General features: G+C 55.2%; 1 protein-coding gene across 4 annotated transcripts in view; it reads left to right on the plus strand.

The window, feature by feature from the left end:
• Positions 1 to 22,940, plus strand: part of ZC3H7B (zinc finger CCCH-type containing 7B) — a 54,871-nt gene that overhangs the window by 14,394 nt on the left and 17,537 nt on the right. For 2 of the 4 annotated variants that reach the window (XM_018048815.1, XM_018048816.1), the window contains exons 2-12: positions 7,615 to 7,673; positions 11,461 to 11,494; positions 11,613 to 11,810; positions 12,557 to 12,715; positions 15,522 to 15,602; positions 16,704 to 16,760; positions 19,592 to 19,634; positions 20,226 to 20,419; positions 20,702 to 21,023; positions 21,829 to 21,917; positions 22,675 to 22,774. In XM_018048815.1, the coding sequence (XP_017904304.1) occupies positions 7,621 to 7,673; positions 11,461 to 11,494; positions 11,613 to 11,810; positions 12,557 to 12,715; positions 15,522 to 15,602; positions 16,704 to 16,760; positions 19,592 to 19,634; positions 20,226 to 20,419; positions 20,702 to 21,023; positions 21,829 to 21,917; positions 22,675 to 22,774 (1,330 nt within the window). In that variant the 5' untranslated portion in view covers positions 7,615 to 7,620. The remainder of the gene's footprint in view (positions 1 to 7,614; positions 7,674 to 11,460; positions 11,495 to 11,612; positions 11,811 to 12,556; positions 12,716 to 15,521; positions 15,603 to 16,703; positions 16,761 to 19,591; positions 19,635 to 20,225; positions 20,420 to 20,701; positions 21,024 to 21,828; positions 21,918 to 22,674; positions 22,775 to 22,940) is intronic. The other 2 variants (XM_018048818.1, XM_018048817.1) reach the window with 1 other exon arrangement.

A 22,940-nucleotide genomic window follows, 5' to 3' on the forward strand; every position in this document is an offset into this window, starting at 1 on the left:
CATGGGCTTAACTGCCCCAAGGAATGTGGGACTTTGCCAGATCAGGGATCAAACCTGTGTCCCCTGAATTGGCCGATGGATTCTTAACCACTGGACCACCAGGAAAGTCCCCTGAGTATCTTTCCTTAATGAATTGTGTTTCCTGTGAATTTCCTGTTTTATGTTCTTTGCTCCTCCTTTTAAGTAATCATAGTGATTATAGAAGAAAAATAGTTGATAGTAAATGCGTATCTTGTGTCAAACATGTCATTGAACTTTCACAACAACCCCTGATAGTAGCTACTACTTCTGTTTTAGAGGCGAGGGAAGTGAGACACTGAGAAATTAAGCAGCTCATATGCAGTTAATAGGGAGTCAAATCTGGGATTTGAACCAGCATGCCTCTGGGTGTGAGGTCACATACCATGCTGACATATTGATGGAATCATTTTCTGTTGGTTCTTTTAATTCACAGCGGTATTTCTGAGACGAGCTTATTTGAGTCAGGTCCCACTTAGAATTCCTAAATTACAAGAATCTGGACCCAGAGCTGGGGGGAGGGGACTGCCCAGTCTGGTGATGGGATTCTGGGGAGACTGGGGCCTTGGTTTTCTCCTTGGACTTTTTTCTTTAGAAAGAAACAAGATTTATTTGGCTTACGTGCTCCTTGCCCTTCCACCAAGTGCCCTCTCCGAGTCATGCCTGACCCTCACCCTGGAGGAACTCACCTCCCTCTTTGGCTGAGAACCAGTGATCTTTTAACCACTGTCTTGGTTTGCTCTGGCTGCTATAACAAAATATTATAGACTGGGTGGCTTAAACAACAGACATTTATTTTCTCACAGTTCTGGAGCGTAGATGACCCAGATCAAGGTGCTGGCAGATTTGGTTTCTACTGAGAGCTCTCTTCCTTCTCACAGATGGCTAGCTGCCTTCTCACTGGCCTCATCTGGCCTTTTCTTGGTGATGTCTGCCTGTAGGGAGAGGGAGGGAGAACTCTGTGTTGTCTCTTCTAATAAAGAAATCAATCCTATCAGACCAGGACCCTACCCTTATAGCCTCATTTAACCTTAATCACCTCCTTCAAGGCCCTGTTTCCTAACAGTCACACTGGTGGTTAGGACTGCCAACATGTGGTTTGCGGGGGACACAAACATTCAGTCCCTAGATTCTACTCTTCCCACCTCCCCAAAATTCATGGTCTCATCACATGCAAAATGGATTCATTCCATCGCATTAACCCCCAAATTATCAACTCGTTCCTGCATCAACTCTCAAGTCCAGAGTCTCGTCTGAATCAGATATGGTTGAGACAAGAGGGATGATTCATTCTGAAGCAGAATTCCTCTCCAGCTGTGAACCTGTGAAACCAGGCAAGTCACAAGCTTTCAAAGCGCAGTGGTGGGACGGGCATGGGACACACATCCTCCTTCTCAAAGGGATTCATGGGAAAGAAGAAAGAGGTCACAGGTTCCGAGTGTGTACAAAGCCCAGTGGGGTAAATTCCATTCGATTTTAAGGCTTGAGAAGCATCTTCTTTGGTTTGATGTTCCTCCTTCCTGGGCCCCTGGGGCGCAGCATCACCCCCACAGCTTTGCCAGCACTTTGCACCCCAAGACTCTGGGCTTGTAGAAAAGGAAGCAGTGGCCCCACCCTTTGAAATGGAGCAGGCGGCCCTGATGATCCCTGAATCAACTTAGGGTTATATTTCCTTTTTCTTAAAGAATAGAGCGTGTTTGTAGCCACATAGTTCTGCTGTCCTGTCCAGTAGAATTTCAGAAGTCCTACAGCCTTCTCTTCACTCTTTTTTTTTCTTTTAAGCTCAAGAAGAAAAATAATCTCTTTTTTCCTCCCAAACTTTAAGCTTTTTATTTTGTATTGGGGTATAGCCCGTGAACAACGTTGTGGTAGTTTCAGGTGAACGGTGAAGGCACTCAGCCACATGCACACGTATCCATTCTCCCCCAGCCCCCCTCCCATCCAGGCTGGCACATAACATCGAGCAGAGTTCCATGTGCTCTACAGTAGGTACTTGTTGGTGATCCGTTTTAAATATAGCAGTGTGTACATGACCTTCCTGAAGTCCCTAACTATCTGGCAGCCATAGGTTGTTGTCTAAGTCCGTGAGTCTCTCTCTGTTTTGTAAGTTCATTTTGTATCATTTCTATTTCTATTTATTTTATTTTATTTTTTTTGGTATCATTTCTTTTTAGATTGCACATATAAGGGATATCATGCAATGTCTCTCCTTCTCTGTCTGACTCACTCCACTCAGTATGACAGTCTCTGGGTCCATCCATGTTGCTGAGATGGGATGATTTCATTCCGTTTAATGACAGCCTTCCTTCATTCTGTCATTCAGTTTCCTCTGTCCCCTTCAGTTCAGACTGGCATTATTTCTGCTGCTATAATCCCATCTCTGTTTCTGATTTCTGCTGATGGCTGGTTTGATCTGTACTAATCTCCTTACCAAACAGTTGTTCAGCCACACACCAAACAGTTGTTCTGGTGTGCTTTTCAGAACCCTCCTCATTTTTTTTTTTGCAATATGGATACATTATGGCTATAGATATGGATAGTTCTGGTTCCTTTTGTTAAACAATCCCTTCTTCAGTTCATCTCTCTTCTCTGCATTTTAGCATAAGCAATAAGGAGAACCCGTGCCAACACGTCTATACTTGGCTTAGACTTGGCTTAGACCCGTGCCACTGCTTCTGTACTCCTCTGCTAAATACCCAGTTTCATCACATGCAAAGTCTACCCTCCACCAAACACAAGAACACAGTTCAGTGAAGTACTTTGTCACTTTTTAACAAGGATCACCTTTCTTTCAGTTTCAGGTAACCTATCCTTCATTTTCATCTGAGTTCTTACCAGAATTGCCTTTCGTGTCCATGTCTTTACCAACGGAGAGGCAGGAGACTACGGTTCGATCGCTGGGTCGGGAAGATCCCCTGCAGGAGGGCATGGCAACCCACTCCAGTATTCTTGCGTGGAGAATCCCATGGACAGAGGAGCCTGGCGGGCTGCAGTCCACGGGGTTGTGAAGGGTCGGACGCGCCTGAGCACACACACCTTTTGCCAGCAGTCCTTCCGTGGCACTCTAGGGGTTTGGTAGCATGCACCTCAAAGCCTTTTCAGTCTCTACTCAGCATCCGGCTCCAGAGCCGCTTCCATATGCTTAGTGTTTGTTATAGCAACACTCCACTTCTCAGTACCAAAATCTATATTCGTCTAGACAGTCTGCCAGAACAAAGCACTGGATCAGAACCCTCTGCTCGTGACTACATGAAACCTGAATTCCATCCTCACAGGCTGTGTCTGCAAGTACAGCCGGTCACACTTAGGGCTTCAACACATGCATTTGGCCGGGGACACAAACATTTAATTCATAACAACCACCTGTAAAAATGTTCTTCCCAGGGGAGGGAAACTGAGGAAAGGGGAGGCATGTGGGGCGCATGTCTTTGCTCACGTGGCATTTGTTAAGGTGGCTACCTGAGGCCCATCTCTCCAGGCCTTTTGACCCAGGCCCCACATCCCTACATGCTCAGGAGCAACTTCCCTAGCCTCTTGGAAGCACTATTTTCCTGCCTGATGGGGTCGTAGTGAAATTTAAGTAAATCTCATTTGTTTAATGACAACACTGGGGTTGTAGTGAAATTTAAGTAAATCTAATTTGTTTAATGACAACACATTTTCGTGTAGGGCAGAGTCTTCCTACTCACCATGCTCCCAAGTACCCACCCCAGTCCATCCACACTGGCCTCCCTGTTCCTCCTCAAATACGCTAACCAGTTTCTACCTCAGAACCTTTGCACCCACTGTTCCTTTTGCCTCAATACTTTCCCCCAAACATTCACAATGACTTGTACCCTCTGGTCACTGAGGTCTCTGTTCCCGAGTCCTGTATATAATTATAGCACCCTGTCACTCTGTCTTCTTATTTTCTCCTTTATTATTACAATTTAAATCTATTTGTTCCTTTGATTTTTAAAAAATATTTATTTATTAATTTATTGGGGTGCACCAAGTCTTTCATTGCATACAGCACTCAGGATCTTTGATCTTCACTGTAGCATGTGGGATCTAGTTCCCTGACCAGAGATTGAACCAGGCCCCCTGCGTTGGAAGTCTTAGCCACTGGACCACCAAAGTCCCCTAAATCTAAATGTGGTGTCCCTCCTCCCCCAGAACATGTGCTCTATAAACAGGGGGAGACCTTGTCACCTTTGTTCATTGCTGAATCCTCAGCAGGCCCACAACGGGTCGGCTTTTCTCCAGCTGATCGCAGGCGGCTGGTGGCTCTTCTAAAGCTCCTCTTCTCATCTGCATGTAATGGACACACTGCGAGCGTTGACTGGAATATTCAGCATAGGAATTCTGATCTAACGGCAGTCATTTATTGTCTGCTGTGTACCAGGCCCTGAAATGAGGGCCTTCTACGTATGAATCCTGTTGGTGGGCACTAGTTGTAATCTCCGATTGCCGCTCAGAGGGGATCGGAACCCCTCTGCATAGCCCCCGTGTGTGGCTGCGCTGCTGCTTTGGGATTTTGGTGGTCAGAGAAACGCATTCACGCCCACCGGCTGTGGAGCCTTCATACTGCCTGGGGCAGAGGATAAAGAGAATGTTGATTCCCTGGTGTGAGGTTCAGATTTGTCAGGAATTACCACTGGGATGGTTACAGGCAGCATTTGTTTCTGTTAAGTCTGTTCAGACCTCAGGGCCTAGAGAACTGACGCAGAGACGTATCTGTGACCCCCAAGGTTTTCTGAGAAGACTGTGGGCTGAATGGGGCCAGGGGGGTGGAGTAGGGGAGCAACAGGGCACGTGTTCCCATGAGGTGTGTGCTGGTGTGGGGAAGTTGACCAGCAAAGGTCAAGAGAGGCTCTCGGCTGGGGAGGACGGGGTCTGATCTGTGGTTTGAAAGACCCCTGTGATGGCATTGAGGAAGTGGGGACAGGCACCACCCCAGGTGGTGGGGAGGGACGGATGGGGAGACCATGGGTGTGGTGGCCATGGGCATGGCTGCTTCGGGGGAAGTCACTCTGGCCACGCCCTGGGCTGCTGGTGGTCCAGGCCTGCATGGTCCTTCTTCCCTCCCACCCCCCACTCTCCCCCAGCTTCCTGGCCAGTGCTGGGCTGCGCTGTTGTCTTTCCACCCAATGAGCCTCTCTTCCAGGGCAAGGGTTGGGTCTGACCCGAGGTTCCCAGGAAATGGGGTAACTGAGTGTGCAATGGTGCTGTTGGAGAGAGTAGGAGCAGCTCCATGGAGGAATCGGGCTTGAAAGGATGTATGGAGTTTCATTAACAAGGATGGATGGAGGAGCATGGCAGCATAGGCGGAAGGAACGGCAAAGGCAAAAGCCTGGAGGTGGGAAACCCCCCAGGCCGTCTGGCTGGAGCCCTGATGTGGGGCGTGGGTGTAAGGATGATGAGCGCTTGTATCACAGACAGGGACACCGAGGGCTAGGAGACCGACCAAGAGGCCGGCTCCGGGAGACGCGGGCAGCCTGGGGCCACTGCTGCGCGCCTCCTGCAGGAGAACAGGGTCTCAGCAGTTGGGTCCATCGCAGGAAACATTTGCAGCATCTTTGGCAAGAGGGAGTGGATGACGCACACGCGCACGGTTGTCGGACTGTCGCTCCGAGCCAGGACTTCCGCACGTGTCATCTTCTGAACCCGTGACAGCCAGCGCGTCGGGAACGCCATCAGCCCCATTTTCCCCATCCGTCAGGCACATGACCAAGATCCAGAGTCACGTGGTGTGCAAATGCTGGCCCTCACACCTGGGTCTGAGTCCAGAGTGCTGGCCCAAGGCCCTGGCAGGGCCGGCAGACACACAGTGAGTGCTTGCCAGCGGCCCCGGTCCTGCCTGGAGAGGGGAACGGGCGTAAGCAGTGCTGCCCTGGGAGCCTGAAGACGCAGCATGGCTCCAGCCCTCCTCGGACGAACCAGCGGGGGGAGCAAGGTTCCCGTGGCCTGAGCCCCTCGCTCTTAATGCTCTCATCCGTCTCCTTGGAGCCTCAGGGCCACCCTGCCCGACCTGGGCCGCATGGCATCTCACAGCTTGGAGTGTTGGTAGGGCTGTGGCCTCTGACGAGCTGGGTTCCAGCCACGAATTAAGTGACCTTGGGAAAGAGACTTCATTTCTTTGTGTCTCACTCTTCTCATCTGGAAAATGGGGATAGTGACCCCCTGCCCGCTTACCTTATGTGAGGACAAGGTGGTCGAACCCGGGGTGGGGAATAAAGAACTAGGAAGCAGAGAATTTTTAGAAAGTATCAATTTGGTATACTTGCTGCCTCTCCAAAGTAGTTAGGTGTTTTTTATACTTTTTTAGACCTCTTTGCCAGTGAGGCAGTGAGGTTCCTCTGCCTGTGTCTGCATATCAGCCCTCTGAAGACGTTGTGCGGGGCAGAGATATGAAGCTGGAGGGGTCCTGCAGTCCCCGACTATCCCATCCCCCAGCCTTGCCTGAATCCTCTCACAGTAATGGTTTGATGGGCAGAGCCTGGAAAGGGCCTGGGAGTGGCTGGGATAAAAAGTACTGGCCAGTGGGGCAGTGAGTGCCCCGGACTCAGTTTCTCCCCTGGGGTAGGCCTGGCCCCCTCTGGGCTGTCACTGGGCGGGATCAGCTGAGCTCCATGGTGGCATGGAGGAGGAGCCCAGCAGGCTGTTTGGATCTGGCCAGGAACTTCCAGCTCCCGGGGGTGAGGGGGCCCCTCGCCCTGGGGGTACCAGACCCGTAGCTGCTCTGCCTGCGCCTCCTTTCTCCTGAAGCACCCCCGCCTTCCGTTTTGACTCTCTTCATCTCTGGAGCAGATCCCTGCACAAGTTCAGCGCCATTCATTTGCTATGCTGCCTTGGGCCACCCTTCAGCCTCCCTGAGCCTCGGTCTTTCCTCATCCATAACATGGGGAATTCACACCACCTCACCGGAATGGTGTGGGTACCAGGCCACCGCGGCCTGGTGTGGAGGCCAGCCAGCTTATGACGGGGGCTCCCTGAGCTTCAGTGTACTGGTAAAATGGGGACAAAGTGACACCCACCTCGAGACTTCCCTAGTGGTCCGGTGGTTAAGACTCCGTACTTCCAGTGCAGGGGGCATGAGTTCAGTCCCTGGTCAGGGAACTAAGATCCCATATGCCACATGATACCACACACACACACAAAATAGATACCCACCTCCTGGCAGATTCAGTGAGCCTGATACACAGTGTCTGGCCCACGTGTTATGCTACATTGTAGCTATAATCATGGCCATCGTGGCATTTTCTGTGTTTCTTCTCTCTAAACTGTGCTTGCTGGTAAAGCAAGACTTTCCCCTTGAACTTGAGGGTGTCCTGTGCAGTTTGGTGGCCCCAGCCATGTGTTGGGAAGGGCGGGTGGCCTTCATGAACCCCCCTGTCTATTGAAAGTTCTGTACAAACTCAGGTGGGGGTGCAGGTGTGGATGGAGGGCTGTGTGCTGGAGGTCTGTGTGGTCCCCGAGATGGGTCACCGCCCTCAGGGACACCGCGACACCCTGTGAGATGGGGTGAGCAGGGAGTGAGGGGACACATGGTGGGGAGGTGGGGGTGGACGGTGACCAGCCCCACTGACTTCCTGATGGACGGCGTTCTCTCCGCAGAGACTGATGGAGAGGCAGAGACGGAAGGCGGACATCGAGAAGGGGCTGCAGTTCATTCAGTGAGTGTGTGTTTGGGGCGGGGGGTGTGGCGGTCGGGGGGTGGCAGGGCGCGGTCCTCTGGGACATCCCAGAGCACATCTTCTCCAGGGCTCCCTTTTCTTGCATATTGAGCTTTTGCTGTTCAGGCTGCCCTGTGTGTTGGGGAGTGAGGAGGTGGGACAGGTTGGGAAGGGGCTGGCGGGGCGGGGGCCGGGGGTGCTCCTAACCCTGAGTCATGATCTCGACACACACACACGCTTCCTGACCCGACCCTGGCCACCCTGTGGTCTTGTCCAGCATATCATTTTACCTTCCCTGTCCACGCATGCTCCTACGCTCCCTGTTAATTCTCTTGCTTGTCTGTGCACATCCCGTAATAAGTCAGTAGTCTTTGCTGAGCACGTCTTTCCATTCCATGCTGGGCCCTTCACATCCGTCGTCTCTCTCATCTTCACAACAGCTCAGTTCAGCAGGTGCTTTTATCTCCATTTTGCAGATGAGAAAGCTGAGGCTCAGAGAGGTTTAGAAACTGGTATACAGTCACACAACTACTAAGCGATGGAATTCTAACCTGGGTCTTGCGGACTCCAAAGCCCAAATTTCTTTCCATTATTTGCCCCTGGTACCCATATGCTGTGTTGGTTTTTTTCATCTTTTTCTTTACACACAAAATATTTTTATTAACTCTTTCCTCTCTCTTAAATGGACCCTCAGAGGCACGTTTATTGTGACTCTGATGAAGTGTAAGCTCCCAGCCCCTCATTTGTAAGAGTTCTTTCCAAAGCCCTGAAAGACTGCCTAGAAATTCTTTGTTTCTCATTTTGTGTTCTTTATCTTAAATATGACTCCCTACAAAACTGGAGTTTGCACATATGAACCCTCGTTGTTGTTTAGTAGCTCAGTTGTGTCCAACTCTTTCAACCCCATGGACTGTTAGCCCGCCAGGTTCCTCTGTCCATGGAATTTTCCAGGCAAGAATACCGGAATGGGTTGCCATTTCCTCTTCCAGAGGGTCTTCCTGACCCAGGGATCAAACCCGCATCTCCTGTGTCTTCTGCACTGAAGGCAGATTCTTTACCACTGAGCCACCGGAAAAGCCCCACAAAGCCTCATATGCTCCCTGATTTTGTGCTCACGCAGACTTGCAAAATGCAACCTGCCTTTTCAGCACAAGCTGTGTCCTTTTCCACACACAGACACACACACACACATGATCTGCTGTGTGTTTATATTCTCACAACACGCTGTCCTTCCTCAACTTGCAAAATGGCCAGTTTTCCTGGCTTCTGCCAGCTCAGAGCTGTGGCCTCAACCTTCTTCACAGGGGGCTTGTCTTCCATCTGGGAGAGAGCGTTGATCTTGGTCAAATGCCCGAGTTTTGCTCAGAGGCCATTCTGGAGAACAAGGCAGGCCTTGGGAATCGTGTTTGTCATAAGAATTCTATCTTCAAGTCACTGATTTCTGCGTAACTGGACCTCCAAGCCCCAGACTTCAGCCCCCATCCTGGTGCCCCTGCTTCCTGTGGTCTCAGCATCTCTGAAACAGAGAGAATGTCCCTTCCTTCTCCAGATTGTTGCGCTTGGGGTCAATGTTAGCTCCGTGTCCTCCTTCCTCTTCCCAAAGGGGAACTCTGAGGGGGTATAGCAGTGGGACACCCTCCCAGGAACCCACGCATTGGTCTCCTGAGGGGATACAGGCTATACAGTCAGGCCTGCTCCTTTAGAAATGGCTGCTTCCTCGTGTGCTGACCTCATGTGCTTAGCTGGGCACCGAGCACCGTAGGGGCCATGAAGTGATGCCGGCAGGTGGGTGAAGGGCTCGTGTAGAGCCTTAAACACCAGAATAAGGTGACCTTAAGGACACAGTGTGACCTACTGAAGATGAAGCTGAGGCTGGAGGAAGAGAGGCTGGAAGTGGAAGATGAGTTAGGAGGAGAACGGCGGGCGGCCACGGCTGAGCGAGGAGGGCCAGGCCCTGGTTTCTGATGGTGGGCGGCGAGTGAGAGGGTGGGTGGCCGGCCCCACTGTCACAGTCAGGGACCTCTCCCCCTCCCCACAGGGAACCTCCGGGGTCTCCACTCACCACTTGTCACTCACCAGCTTAGGCTGCCTTTTTAAAATTTTTTTGACTGCTCCATGACATATGAGATCTTACCTGCCCAACCAGGAATTGAACCCATGCCCCCTGCGTTGGAAACAGAGTCTGAGCCACTGGACCACCAGGGAAGTCCCATGTTAGTCGCTCAGTCGTGTCTTACTCTTTGCAACCCCATGGACTGTAGACTGCCAGGCTTCTCTGTCCATGGATTTCTCTAGGCAAGAATACTGGAGTGGGTTGCCATTTCCTTCTCCAGGGGATCTTCCCAGGGTTCGAACCCACATCTCCTGCATTGGCAGGCGAATTCCTTACCATCTGAGCCACCAGGGAAGTCCCTAAGCTGTGCTTTTTTGCCCAGGCATTCGCAGTGGCTCCAGGCAGTAGAAGGAGCCCCAGCCCTGCTCTCTGGCCCTGGCTTGGACCTGCTGTGTGACCTTGGGCCTGTCACTGCCCTCTCTGAATGTCTTGATTTCCCCTCTGTGACGTGAGAGACCAGAAGACAAACCCCAGCTTCCCTTCCAGTGCTGCCTTGTAGCCTCACAAATGTGCCTTGGGCTCATGCTTTCCTTCTCCTTTCTCCCTGAAGGCCCTTCCCCTCCCTTCCTTTCTTTCACACTTTCTCCTGGGCTCAGCTGTTCTGAGCTGGCATTGTTTTGGCAGCTCACAGACAGGAGAGAGTGCCTAGGGACCCACCTACTTTGCTGAGTCTGGCAGGAAGGGTTAGGTTCTATGTGCTGGGCATTGGCTGGGGTTGTGTGTGTCTTGTAGGCAGGGACAGAAAAAGTGCAGAGACTCCCAAATGAATGATCCCCGAGGTAGGTTTTTGGTGCTGCCTGCGAATCTGAAGTTGCAAGTTTGGCTTGGGGAGGGGACATGGTCGTTCCCAGGGATTGGTTTCTTAGGCAGAGGACAGCCAGCCAGAGCTCCTTCTCAGCAATGTGCACCTGGAAAGGTCTATACAGTCAAAGCAATGGTTATTCCAGTGGTCATGTATGGATGTGAGAATTGGACCATAAAGAAGGCTGAGCGCCAAAGAACTGATGTTTTCGAATTGTGGTGTTGGAGAAGACTCTTGCGAGTCCCTTGGACTGCAAGGAGGTCAAACCAGTCAATCATAAAGGAAATCAACCCTGAATATTCATTGGAAGGATGGATCCTGAAGCTGAAGCTCCAATACTTTGGCCACCTGATGTGAAGAGCCAACTCACTGGAAAAGACCCTGATCCTGAGAAAGATTGAAGGCAACAGGAGAAGGGGGTGTCAGAGGATGAGATGGTTAGATAGCATCATCGACTCAATGGACATGAATTTGAGCGAATGCTGGGAGATAGTGGAGGACAGAGGAGCCTGGCGTGCTACAGTCCATGGGGTCACCAGAGAGTCGGACATGAGTTAGCAACTGAACAACAACAGCAGCACCTGGGAAAGCCTGGCTGCCAGGCCCTGGGGCAGAAGCAGGACCTTCCACCATCCTTTTGTAGGAAAGAGAAGGCCAGCGTGGTATTGATTTAGGGGGGAAAAAAACAAGCTGCTGTCCCCTCATCTCAATCCACAAGGTGATGTCTGGGGTCTGAGCTGGGGGAACCAGCTCCCAGGCGCAGTCTCTAACCTGTGGCTCTGGCTCCTAGGTCTCTGGGAGGCTAAGAACCCTGGGCCCCTGGGAGGCTGAGAACCCTGGGCCCATCCAGACCTTGTGTCCTTTTCCCATAGGTCGACCCTACCCTTAAAGCAAGAAGAATATGAGGTGAGCATCAGGGGCTGGGCTGGGGGAAGGCAACGGGCAGGGTGTCCCTGGTGGGGGACATGGGGCTTGGGTGCAGAGGACCCCTGAACGCCCCCATCCCCACACCCTGCCCCGGCAGGCCTTTCTGCTCAAGCTGGTGCAGAACCTGTTCGCTGAGGGCAATGACCTGTTCCGGGAGAAGGACTACAAGCAAGCACTGGTGCAGTACATGGAGGGGCTGAACGTGGCCGACTACGCCGCCTCCGACCAGGTGGCCCTGCCCCGGGAGCTGCTGTGTAAGCTCCATGTCAACCGGGCCGCCTGCTACTTCACCATGGTGAGCCCCCCCACGCCCCGACTCCCACCCCAACGCCCCTAAGGCTGCTCTGCCCCATGCCCCTCGCCCCCGCCCTCTGCTCCCAGGGCTCTCAGCCCCAGCGCACCATCGACTCACCTGGAAAGCTTTTAAAGGCCTAATATATAATACAAAGTGTTGGCATGATATGGAGCCCAAGCCCTGCCCCAGATGAGTTAAGTTAGGCTCTCGGGACGGCCTGGGCCCTGGCAGGAGTCTGTGGGCCATCAGAGCTGAGGACTGCCTTTCCCTCGTTCTGGCAGCTCCAGCCTTCTCCTCTTCTCTGTCCTCGCTCAGGGCCTCAGTCATTCCCCAGATCCTACAGGGCTCTGCAGTGGGCTCTGCCGAGGGTTAGGGTTAGGGGAGTCAGGGCTGGGTGAATGGGTCTACCAGATGCCCGTTCACGTGGTGTTCTGTGTGCTGAGCCACCTCCCTGATGTTGCCTCCTCTGGAGATGCCTATGTTACTTGCAGTCTGTGATCTTCTGAGTGGCCGGGCTCGTGACTGTAGAATTCAAAGGCCCGTCCCCTTCATGTCCTGCCAGTGCTCCCTGGCTGGACAACAAACACCCTTGATCGGGTCTGAACACCGGAGCCATCTCCTGGAGCCCTCGCCCCCGCCCCGTCTGCGAGGAAGGGAGGAGGTTGGTCCTCTGTCCTGGTGGAGGCAGGAGGCTGGGGCTGGGAGGGTAACAGGCTGACAGATGGCCCCCTGCTCCTCTCTGGCAGGGCCTATACGAGAAGGCGCTGGAGGACAGCGAGAAGGCGCTGGGCTTGGACAGCGAGAACATCCGGGCGCTGTTCCGCAAGGCGCGGGCCCTGACCGAGCTGGGGCGCCACAAGGAGGCCTACGCATGCAGCAGCCGCTGCTCCCTGGCCCTGCCCCACGTGAGTGCCGCCTTGCTTGCGGAGGCCAGGCTCCCCGTCCTCTCTGGGCCCAGGCGCCTCACCCCTCTGAGCCTTGCTTTCCTCCACTGAGATGCTGATATTAACACCAGGCACTGCTAAACATATACTTGTGTATTAACTTGCTTAATATTCAGGTTCTATATTAACTTACTTAACCCTTGAGAGAGTCCTGTGAGATAGACACTCTCATTATCCCCATTTTAAAGATGAGACAGAGGCATGGAGAGGAGAAACTTACTGAAGATCCCAGTGGGGGGTGGCAGGGTCGAGACTCGAGCCCAGTAGTCTGACTCCTTTTATATATGTACATTATATATATATATATAATTTGGGGGGGCTTCTCTCATGGCTCAGCTGGTAAAGAATCTGCCTGTAACGTCGGAGACCTGGGTTCAATCCCTGGGTTGGGAAGATCCCCTGGAGAAGGGCACGGCTACCCACTCCAGTATTCTGGCCCGGAGAATTCCAAGGACTGTAGAGTCTGTGGAGTCGCGAAGAGTTGGTCACGGCTGAGCGACTTTCACTTTTGTTTGTGTTTGCCTGTGCTGGGTCTTCGTTGCTGTGTAGGCTTTCTCTAGTTGTGGCAAGTGGGGGCTACTCAAGTTGGGAGCATGGACTCTAGAACACAGACTCAGTAGTCGTGGCTCACGGGCTCAGCAGCCCTGGGGCACGTGGGATCTTCCCAAATCAGGGACTGAGCCCACACCTCCTGCATTGGCATTGAGCCACCAGGGAAGCCTGAGCAATCTGACTGTTTAATCTCCACCCCTCTCCGAAAGTCCAGGGTTGCAGTGAGCACCTAATGGGGTGTTGTGTGTGTGGGATCCTGATGTCCAGGATGTCATTAGGTGGGGAAGGTCAATGGGAAAATCCAGTCAAAGGTCTTGCTTGCCCCAGTTCACACACAGCTGGGTACATGTCCCCTCCCCATTTATCCATCAACTTAACAAATGTTTACAAAATGCCCACGGAGTGTCCAGATCTGTGCCTTCCAGGGACCCACAATCTGGAGGGAGACACGTGGAAACAGCCCTGGGGTCTAGGCCTGGCTGCACGGAGCCTGGCATGATCTGGCAAAGCCCCTCCTACTCCATGTCTATAAAGTGCCCTTCCCACTTTGTCTCTGGAATTGTGGGTGTGAAAGGGCTTGGAGAAGGCTAAATGCTGCCCAGGAAGGACTAAGAGACCTCTCACGAGTGGTCAGGATCCTGGAGGGCTCCCAGGAGGAGGCAGGGCTTGAGTGGGGCTGGAAGAAGCAAGAAAGATTTGAGTGGGCAGAGTAGAGACGAGGCTGGAGGCAGGGTGATCAGGAATGTCAGTGCCAGACTGTCTGCATTTGGGTTCTAATCTTGGGCCTACTATCTACAAGCTCTGTGCCCTTGGACACAGGGCTTAGCCCCTCTGAGTCCTGGTTTGCACCCCTTTGAAGTAGGGGCGATGACATGAAGCGGGGGTGATGGTATGCCGTGCACCATACGGCCGTGCTCAGGACTGAATCAGAAAGTCACACAGGGCAGTGGGCGCAGTGGCTGGACGCAGTAAGAGTCCAGCACACTCACTGTTGTTATACTTTCTGTTTATTGCTTCTCCAATTCCGTTTACTCTACCATTGAGAAGCTCTCTTATGACCTAGTCCCCGACCTCCACTGAGTTCTTCAGCATCTGCAGCAGGTCCACATCTGGGTCCTGGGCCTGCCTTCTCATAGGAGGAGAGGGTGGCTCTCACCTCGCTGTACAGGCCAGGGAGCCAGACCTGTGAGGGCTGGTAACTCCCCAGAGGGACATAGCCACACAAGGACTTCTGCCTTGGAGTCAGAGAATTCCCATTTTCCCGGGCAGACGTTGACCAGGCCCTGCTCTGTGCTGGGCATCAGGACCAGAGGTGACCCAGGAGTTGTCAGTGAGGTGGGGGGGTGGATGAACGAACAGCGTCCCCAGTGCCTGTCTGAAGCCAGGACTGCAGCCGCCATTTCTCTGTTTACTGACTGGTCTCCCCACTGGACTGGAGCCTCGGGGAGGCCTGGGCCCCGCCTGTCCTGTGACTGCGGTGTCCCCGGCCTCCAGCTTGTGCCTGGGACACAGATGGTGGTACAGACTTGGAGGGTGGAAGAGGTGCTGGGTGCCATTACTGAGCACAGCCATGGGCCGGGTGCCTTCTAGACCTCACCCGGCCTCGTTCCTTGGCGCCTGTGCTCCATCTGCTCGTCCTCACTGCAGAGAGCTCCAAGACGTTGTCTGATAAAAGACGCCCATTGTAGAACGAGCAACAGGTATAATATGATCTCACTTACGTACAAAAAGAAAGAGAAAATCCCCGCAAAGCAAAACTAAACATCCTTTGTCATCCACGTGCGTGCAAGTCCCTAGCTGAGATCTGTAGGGACACACAGCACCCTTGTTGGCTAAGCTCCCCCTTTGCGGATGGGAGTCTAGGGTGAGGGTCCAGGGGAGTCCTTGCTCCCTGTCTGACATTTCTGCCTTCTGCAGTGACTGTTACTTGAATTGTGGAAACAAAAAGATAATATTGAAATGAAACCACAAACGTATTCCTTTCTACTTCCCATAATAAAGGGAACAGGAGAAGCACGGGTTCCTGGCCCCAGCCCCCCACGCACCGGCTGTGTGACCTGGGCAGCTAGTGTCCCCTCCCAGGATCTTGCTTCCGTATCCATGACCTGGGGTAATGGGGACCCTGTCCCCCCTTGCTGGGCTGCACAAGCGTTTGGAGCACAGCTTCGCAGTCAGAGCAAACTAACCCACCTTACCCTGTGTCTTGCCTTCTCAGGATGAAAGTGTAACTCAGCTTGGTCAGGAGCTGGCTCAGAAGCTTGGGCTTCGAGTTCGGAAGGCATATAAGAGGCCCCAGGTAGGTGAGCCCTGGGAGCTGGGGCTTGGGTGGGGCTGGGGGTGGGGAGACGTGTAGAGGGGGGCCAGGCGCCTTTGAGAGACATAGGTGAGGGGGGCCAGGGCCAGGCCAGGACAGAGGGGGTGACAGCAGGTAATCTTCCCTGTCTGTTGGCTGAAAGCCCTGGAACGACTTTCAGAGCCTCTCGGAAGAAGAAAGAACAGCCAGAGCTCCCAGCTTACCTTAGACACCAGCTGTTAAAGCCTGCTCAGTCCCCTGTCCTGGCCGACCTTAACATCCCAGAGATGGCCTCAGTTGACACTGGCGTCCTTAAGCCTCCTGTTCTCAAATAACCGCTGTGTAGTACATGTTTGAATTGGTATCTGTTTGGCTCATTCACATCCACATGTATTCATTTGGCTCCGACTTTGGGCCAGGAAGCCACATGCAGGGGAGGGTATGGCTCTAGTCTCTGCTGTGACCTGGAGCAAGGTAGTTCCTCTCTCTCCCCCTTCTTTTCCACATCTGGGATGTGGGGATAATCGTGTCCCCTCTCAGAGGGCTCAGTGAATTGCTGAAGCTGAAGTTCCAGTACTTCGGCCACCTGATGTGAAGTGCCAACTCCTTGGGAAAGACCCTGATGCTGGGAAAGATTGGGGGCAGGAAGAGAAGAGGGCAACAGAGGATGAGATGGTTGGATGGCATCACCAACTCAGTGGACTCAAGTTTGAGCAAACTCCAGGAGACAGTGAAGGACAGGGAAGCCTGGTGTGCTGCAGTCCATGGGGTCACAAAGAGTCGGACACACTTAGCAAGTAAACAGCAACAATAGAGGGCTCGAGGGAGGATCACAGGGAGAGAGTGTCTGAGACTGCCAGGCACACACAGGAAGTGTGTACCTAGAAGTCTTCTGCCCTGGTCATGGTTGTAGGAAGGAAACACCCAGATAGAACTCAGAGAGACAGGGCGGGTGACTCCCTGCAAGCCTAGGGGCAGGAAGCTTGGGGGGCACCACAGACCCCCTCGCCTGGTTGGGGCTGTCTTGCAGCCCCAGCTGGTGGGAGCAGCTGAGCACCTTTGCAGAATCGCCATCTCTTCCTGTCTCTCTCCAATCTCTGGCAGGAATTGGAAACCTTTTCTCTGCTCAGTAACGGCACCGCGGCTGGTGTGGCAGATCAGGTAGGACACGGCAGGACCCCGAGCCGGTCCCCACAGTCTGTACCACCGCCCTGCACCCCACCCCCTGCCCGGGACCAGCCTATCTTGGTTCATCCATCATGAGAGCTTTGGGTTTGTTCTTGGATATAAACACCCTCAAGCAGCAGAGCCAGGGGCAGCACACTGAAGGGTTGGGCTCAGTCTGTCCCCATTCTCACCACTGCAGCCAGTCCCCTGCCTGGAGAAGAGGCGTGATGACAGCTTGGGCCTGCACCAGGCTCTTGAGGGCAGCCCTGGGACCCAGAGCACCGCCCCCCTCCCAGGAGGGGCCTCCTGGGACCACAGGGGCAGAGTGGGGGTATGGAGCGCGGCTGCCATGCTGGGAGTGGTCCCTACACATTAGAGTCAGGGTTAGGTCACTGCAGGAGGACCGTTGGGGGTACCCTCACTCGTGGACCCTGAGAAAGAAGCCAATGGCAACAGGAAGAGTGGGAGTAGGACTGAGAAAGAAAGGCGGTTGAGATCGGACCCCCAGGCCTTGTCTAGGGGGCGTGGTAGGGCCCTGCACATGTGAGACCCCCACCACCCACCACACAGGAACTGCTCAGGAGGACTTGGGGAGGGGGACGGGCTGTAGGAGCTGACCATGGCTGGTGTCCTACCTCCTTGTTGTACACAGGGGGAAACTGAGCTCAAGAGTGACAAGGGGACTTGGCCAGCATCACACAGTAGGGCAGCTCATTCACTCGTTCACTCCACAGACTCCCAGGGACCCCTTCTTGGCTCTGGACTGCCGCTGGGCCAGAGCTGAGACAGGCGTGTCCTTGCCCTTGGAGGCCTGCCAGGCTGCAAGGGAGGCACATGCGGGCCTGCCTGTGTCGCATTCAGGATGGTTTGTAACCAGAATTGCCAGGCCTGCCGCATACCGGGTCCTCAAAAAAAAACTAAATTAAAGGAAGGTCTTAGTCTGTTCTGGCCACTGTAACCGAATGCGAGGAATTTCCTGGTGGTCCGCTGGCTAGGATTTGGCACTCATTACTGGGGCCCCAGGTTCCATCCCTGGTCAGGGAACTAAGATCTTGGCCACGTGGTATGGCCCAAAAAAAAAACAAACAGTCATGTACTGGGTGACTTACGAATAAGGAATTTATTCCTCATACTTCTGCAGACTGGAGGGTCTCCTGCTGTCACTGGTGGCATGACCTAAAGGAAATGACGTCATGTCCTGGCCTTAGGTTCCCTCTATAAAATGGAGATGACACTGGCGCCCGGGTCCCTGGGTGGGTGTGTGGCTGGCATAAGGGAGTGCGGTGCCCGAGGCAGGGCTGGGCCTTTCGGGTCTTTCCAGGGCAGTGCTGGGGAGCCCCTGCAGGTCCTTGGGGCCCATGAGGGGGTGTGTCTGCTCATTACAGCGGGCAGAGTGGCTGCTGAGAAGACATCTGTTGAATGACTGAATGATCATGGCCAAAGGGCCACAGCACATATGGGTGGGACGCTCAACTCCACAAGGGCCAACCCTCGAGGTCCACAGAGTCTGTAGCCAGGGGTGCCGTGCATGACAGTGGGCATGCTGCCAAGACAGCCACCCATCCCTGCAACCTTATGGAGCCCCCACTACATGTTGGTCACAGGGATGGGAGTCTTTAAGAAGCCCAGGCAGAGAGGACTCCACGGTGGAGAGGACCGGGTCAGACCCTGCCTCCCTGTGCTAGCATGGTGCCATGTGTGCGTACACACGTGCACACACACCCCCCATATCCACCACACACTCCCACACCCACATACATCCCCTACACAGAGTGGCCTGTGGACACACGTGGGACGGAAGGACGGGAGGGGCCCAGCCGGATCCCCTGGCCTTCCAGAGGTCTCACTCAGATGCTGCACGTGAGCCTGGCCGCTGGGCTCCCCACCAGATTCTTCAGTGTGGAGGTGCCAGCCAGGCAGTCATTCCCTGCAAGCCCACAGGGCGCTCCCTGTGGTCTGGAGACAGCGAGGCCCCGGGGCACTCTTGGCAGCGTGGAGAGCCAGATGCAAGGAGGGCTGTGAGATCCAGGACCAGAAAGAGCCTGAGGCGGCCTTGGCCTCCTGCTCACCTTGGACTTCACTGAGCAGCCAGGCGGCGGGCAGGTGCAGAGGAGGGAGCTGCTCACTTGAGGGCCTGGAGGCAGGTGGGGAAATGCAGGCCACAGCCCATTGCTGGACACAAGCCAGGCGAGTCGGCTTGGGCCAGGCGTGGAGGCCGGTGGACGAGAATGCCAGCTTCCCCAGGCCAACCTCCTGGTGGCTTGGATTTAAAAGTTCATGTTTCACATTCGACTGACACACGTAGCACTCCCTGTGTGTCGGGCACTGTTCTAAGCTCTGTATAAATGTCAAGTGATCTCATCCTTTTAACAGCCTGGGGAGGAGGGTGACTGTGCTGTCCTCATTTTACAGATGAGGAAGGGGGCCCAGAGAGGATGGGGGACTTGGCCAGGCCCACAGGGCAGGCTTGGGCTCAGCTTTTCCTCCAGTGGGAGGTGGCAGGGGAGTCCCACCTGGGCCGGTTGGGCCTGGGGCTATAACTGGGCGAGGGGACACTGGTCAATCAGGAGACTGGTGTTTTAGGCTTTGAGCTGTGACCTGTCCACGCCTGGCATGTACCTGTAGGGCTCAGTAAAACACCCCCTTGTGATGGGCAAGGAACCAGCTCAGAGGTTGCATCCCCTCCCTCCGAGAACACTCGAGTGAGAGGCAGACACAAGGCCCCTGCCCAGCCGGCCTGGTGGTTAACACAGCGGGTCACTCAGGGAGGGGGCCCTCCCAGCCGTGTCTGTCTGTCTGACCCGCCCTGTCCCCCTTCTTTACAGGGAACTTCCAATGGATTGGGGTCCATAGATGACATCGAAACAGGTAGTGTCCCTGACTCCAGATGACGGGGTGGAGATGCGCCCTGAGGAGAACCCAGCCCCTCCCCCACCACGACCCCAGGGGGTCAGCTGGGTCAAGCCCCTGCAGATCCCTGGCCCTGCAGACAGGGCTCCTGGGGGCTCCCTGCCCTGGGGACTGCCTGAAGCATGAAAGAAAAGAGTGGGTGCAGGAAAACAGACTCCCCTGCAGGGCGAGTCTCCAGCCTGGGAGGTACGGGGCCACCTCCATGGGACCCAGCTGTGGGTCCACCTCTCTCGAAGTCCCCCTCTCCTTTTATCTTCCTCACTGGCTTCCAGGAGGGGTCACAGTTACAAAGTGTCCTTGAGAGGGGGTGTTGCGTACCCCAGAGATGGGCACTGACCTGGCCCGTCTGGGAGATGCCGCAGGACTGAAGGCCCCTCCACCGGCTGAGCCTCCCCGTGGGGTCAGGCCACAGGGAAGGCAGGGGTCCAGGCTCCGGGGAGGCAGGGGAGGAGGGCAGGCGGTGGCTGAGGAGCCCAGGGCCCCGGGCCAGCTCCCGCATTCCCACCAGATGGGACCCCCTGCAGCTACTGAGCCCACCCCCATCCACAGACTGCTACGTGGACCTGCGAGGCTCCCCAGCCCCCCTCCCCTCCACCCCCACGATGCCCCTCTTCCCTCACGTTCTGGACCTGCTGGCCCCCCTGGACAGCAGCAGCAGGGCCCTCCCCGGCACTGAGAGCCTGGATGACTTCTCTGATGGGGACGTCTTCGGTCCAGAGCTGGATACCCTCCTGGACTCACTGGTGAGTGGGGCTGTCCCTTCCTGTTCCCGGAACTCCTCTCCCCCCTCCCCGCTGGGACCCCATCACATCCTCATATCCCAGGTGAGGTGGAGGGAAGGCCCCGCATTCGTGTCGCAGTGGGAAGACTGAGGCCTAGGGGAAGGCGGCTTGCGCTGGATGAAACACGAAAAGCACAGAACATGCATCCAGGAGGGACTGAAGGTCCACCCTGCAGAACAGGCCTGGGCACTCACATCTCACTGGTGTTCTCCTCCAACCCCTCCCTCTGTTCCCATCTCGCAGTCCCTGGTGCAGGGTGGCCTGCCTGGCGGCGGTGTGCCCAGCGAGCTGCCCCAGCTGATCCCCGTGTTCCCCGGTGGGACCCCGCTGCTGCCCCCTGTGGTGGGGGGCTCCATCCCTGTGTCCAGCCCGCTGCCCCCTGCCTCCTTCGGCCTCGTCGTGGACCCCTCCAAGAAGCTGGCGGCCTCCGTGCTGGATGCCCTGGAGCCCCCGGGCTCAGGGCTAGACTCCCTGGACCTGCTGCCATATTCGGAGACCCGATTGGACGCCCTTGACAGCTTCGGGTCATCCCGTGGTTCCCTGGACAAGCCCAGCTCCTTCCTGGGTGAGGCCTTCTGCCACCACCTGAAAGTTGGCAAAATGCCATCTGTTTCTAGTCTCTGGAGAGTGCAGCTGGGATGACAGCTCTTTCCTGGTCTGGGGCCCCGGGCTTTGCGTCTCCTGTGATGCCCACCACAGCGTGGGCCGAGACCTCAGGGACTGGGTGACTTGCTTAAGATCAAGAGCAGGGCTGGGATATAGTCTGGTGCTCTCTGCCCAGCCTCCCAGGACCCTGGGATCGCCAGACCTAGGTGGGAGGATGATCCTGGGGCTGGGGGCAGGATGCAAGGCCATGGGCTCCTCCGGCACCACTCTGACCTGGGACCCTGCAAGGAAGCAGACCTTCCTGGGCCTCTGTGGGACCAGTTTTCCGACAGATCTAGCCTAGAGTGCTTGCTGTTGATGGGAATTCCCGGGGGGCACAGGTGGGCTTCACGGAGACTTCTTGGAGGAGGTGACAGCTAGCAGGATCGCCTGCCAGCCAATGGAGCGATGCTACACAGGCCTGGTGTTGGAGGGTCTGGTGGATGAGCAAAGGCATTCCCCACAGAGTGGGTGGGCTGGGGGGCCTTGAAGGCCTGAGGCTGGTCTCGGAGGACCGTGAGCCAAGCTGAGGACCTCAGGCTTTCTCCCAGGGGCTGTCAGGGCATAGAAGGTGTAAGCATGGGGTGGACGTGCCTGAGCTGGGAGGCTTCTCTGTCCCCGGGCGATGGCCCACATAGGAGAGCATGTGTGGCCTGGATGGCTTCTCCATGTTGGAAATATAGAAGAGAAATACAGAAACACCGAGGGCCCCTTACACCCTTCAGGGCAGGTGACCCCTCTGTCTTCTCGCCCAGAGGATGCCAACTCACAGGACCATCGTCCCCCGAGCGGTACTCAGAAACCAGCCCCCTCGGTGAGTGACTCAGCGAGGATGAATGCCCAGGTGCCTCGTGCTCTCCAGGGGGTGGACGTGCCAGAGTGGGGGTGAGCCCTCAGCTTGGGATGAGGTCCAGCATCCCTCAAGAGCAGGCGGGCCAGAGACTGTCTCTTCCCGGCCCTTCCAGACCCTTCCTGGCCTGGTGGCGTGCTGGAGCAAGCAGAGGGCTTGGCCCTCGCTTTTCTGACCAGAGAGGACACTGAGGCTCAGAGGGCTGAGTGATCTCTCCAGGGTCATTAACATCCCTGATCTCAGGATTCAGCCAGGTTTGAGTTGAGGAGAGCATCTGTCCAGGACTCAAGTGACCTAGACTCTGGCCTCAGCCAAGACAGTAACTGTGTGGCCCTGGGAAAGCCACCAAACCTCTCTGAGTTTTGCCTCCTTCCCATCTAATGAGGCCGTGGGGGCTTGGGAGAGAGGACGGATTGGGGGGTGGGGGCGGGCTGTGCTTAGGCCCCAGTCAGGGCCACTCCTGTTTCACTCCTTTTACATTAGACTTTGACTCAAGGAACGGTTCTCAGGCACCTCGACTAGGCTGAAGTAGCCCTGTTGGATTCTTGGATCATGTTACAAGAACCTCCCTGTCTGGGAGGCTGGGGGAAGAAGGAGGGTCCGGGCTGCGGTTCGGCTCTTGGGTGGGATTGGGGGGGAGTGTCACACTTTTGGTGCCCAGGCTGGCCCTGGTGGCTCCAGCCACTGTCCAGCACCTAAAGCCAGCCTCCTCCTGTTACAGCCAGAGCCTTCCATGCCCAACACCGCCTTGCTCATCAAGAACCCCTTGGCTGCCACCCACGAGTTTAAGCAGGCCTGTCAGCTCTGCTACCCCAAAACAGGTAAGGCCACACCTCCGTGGTCCACCCCTCTGCCCAGAGATGGCAGGGGTCTCAGAAGCATAGCATCCCAGAATGACAGAAGCCCAGCGCACCTGTCAGAGATAAGTCTGGGAAGACAGAAGCCCTGCTGCCTGTTTAGAGCAGCTGGGAATGTCGGGGGGGCAGG

The sequence above is a fragment of the Capra hircus genome, chromosome 5 (assembly GCF_001704415.2).
Source record: "Capra hircus breed San Clemente chromosome 5, ASM170441v1, whole genome shotgun sequence".
Taxonomy (NCBI): domain Eukaryota; kingdom Metazoa; phylum Chordata; class Mammalia; order Artiodactyla; family Bovidae; genus Capra; species Capra hircus.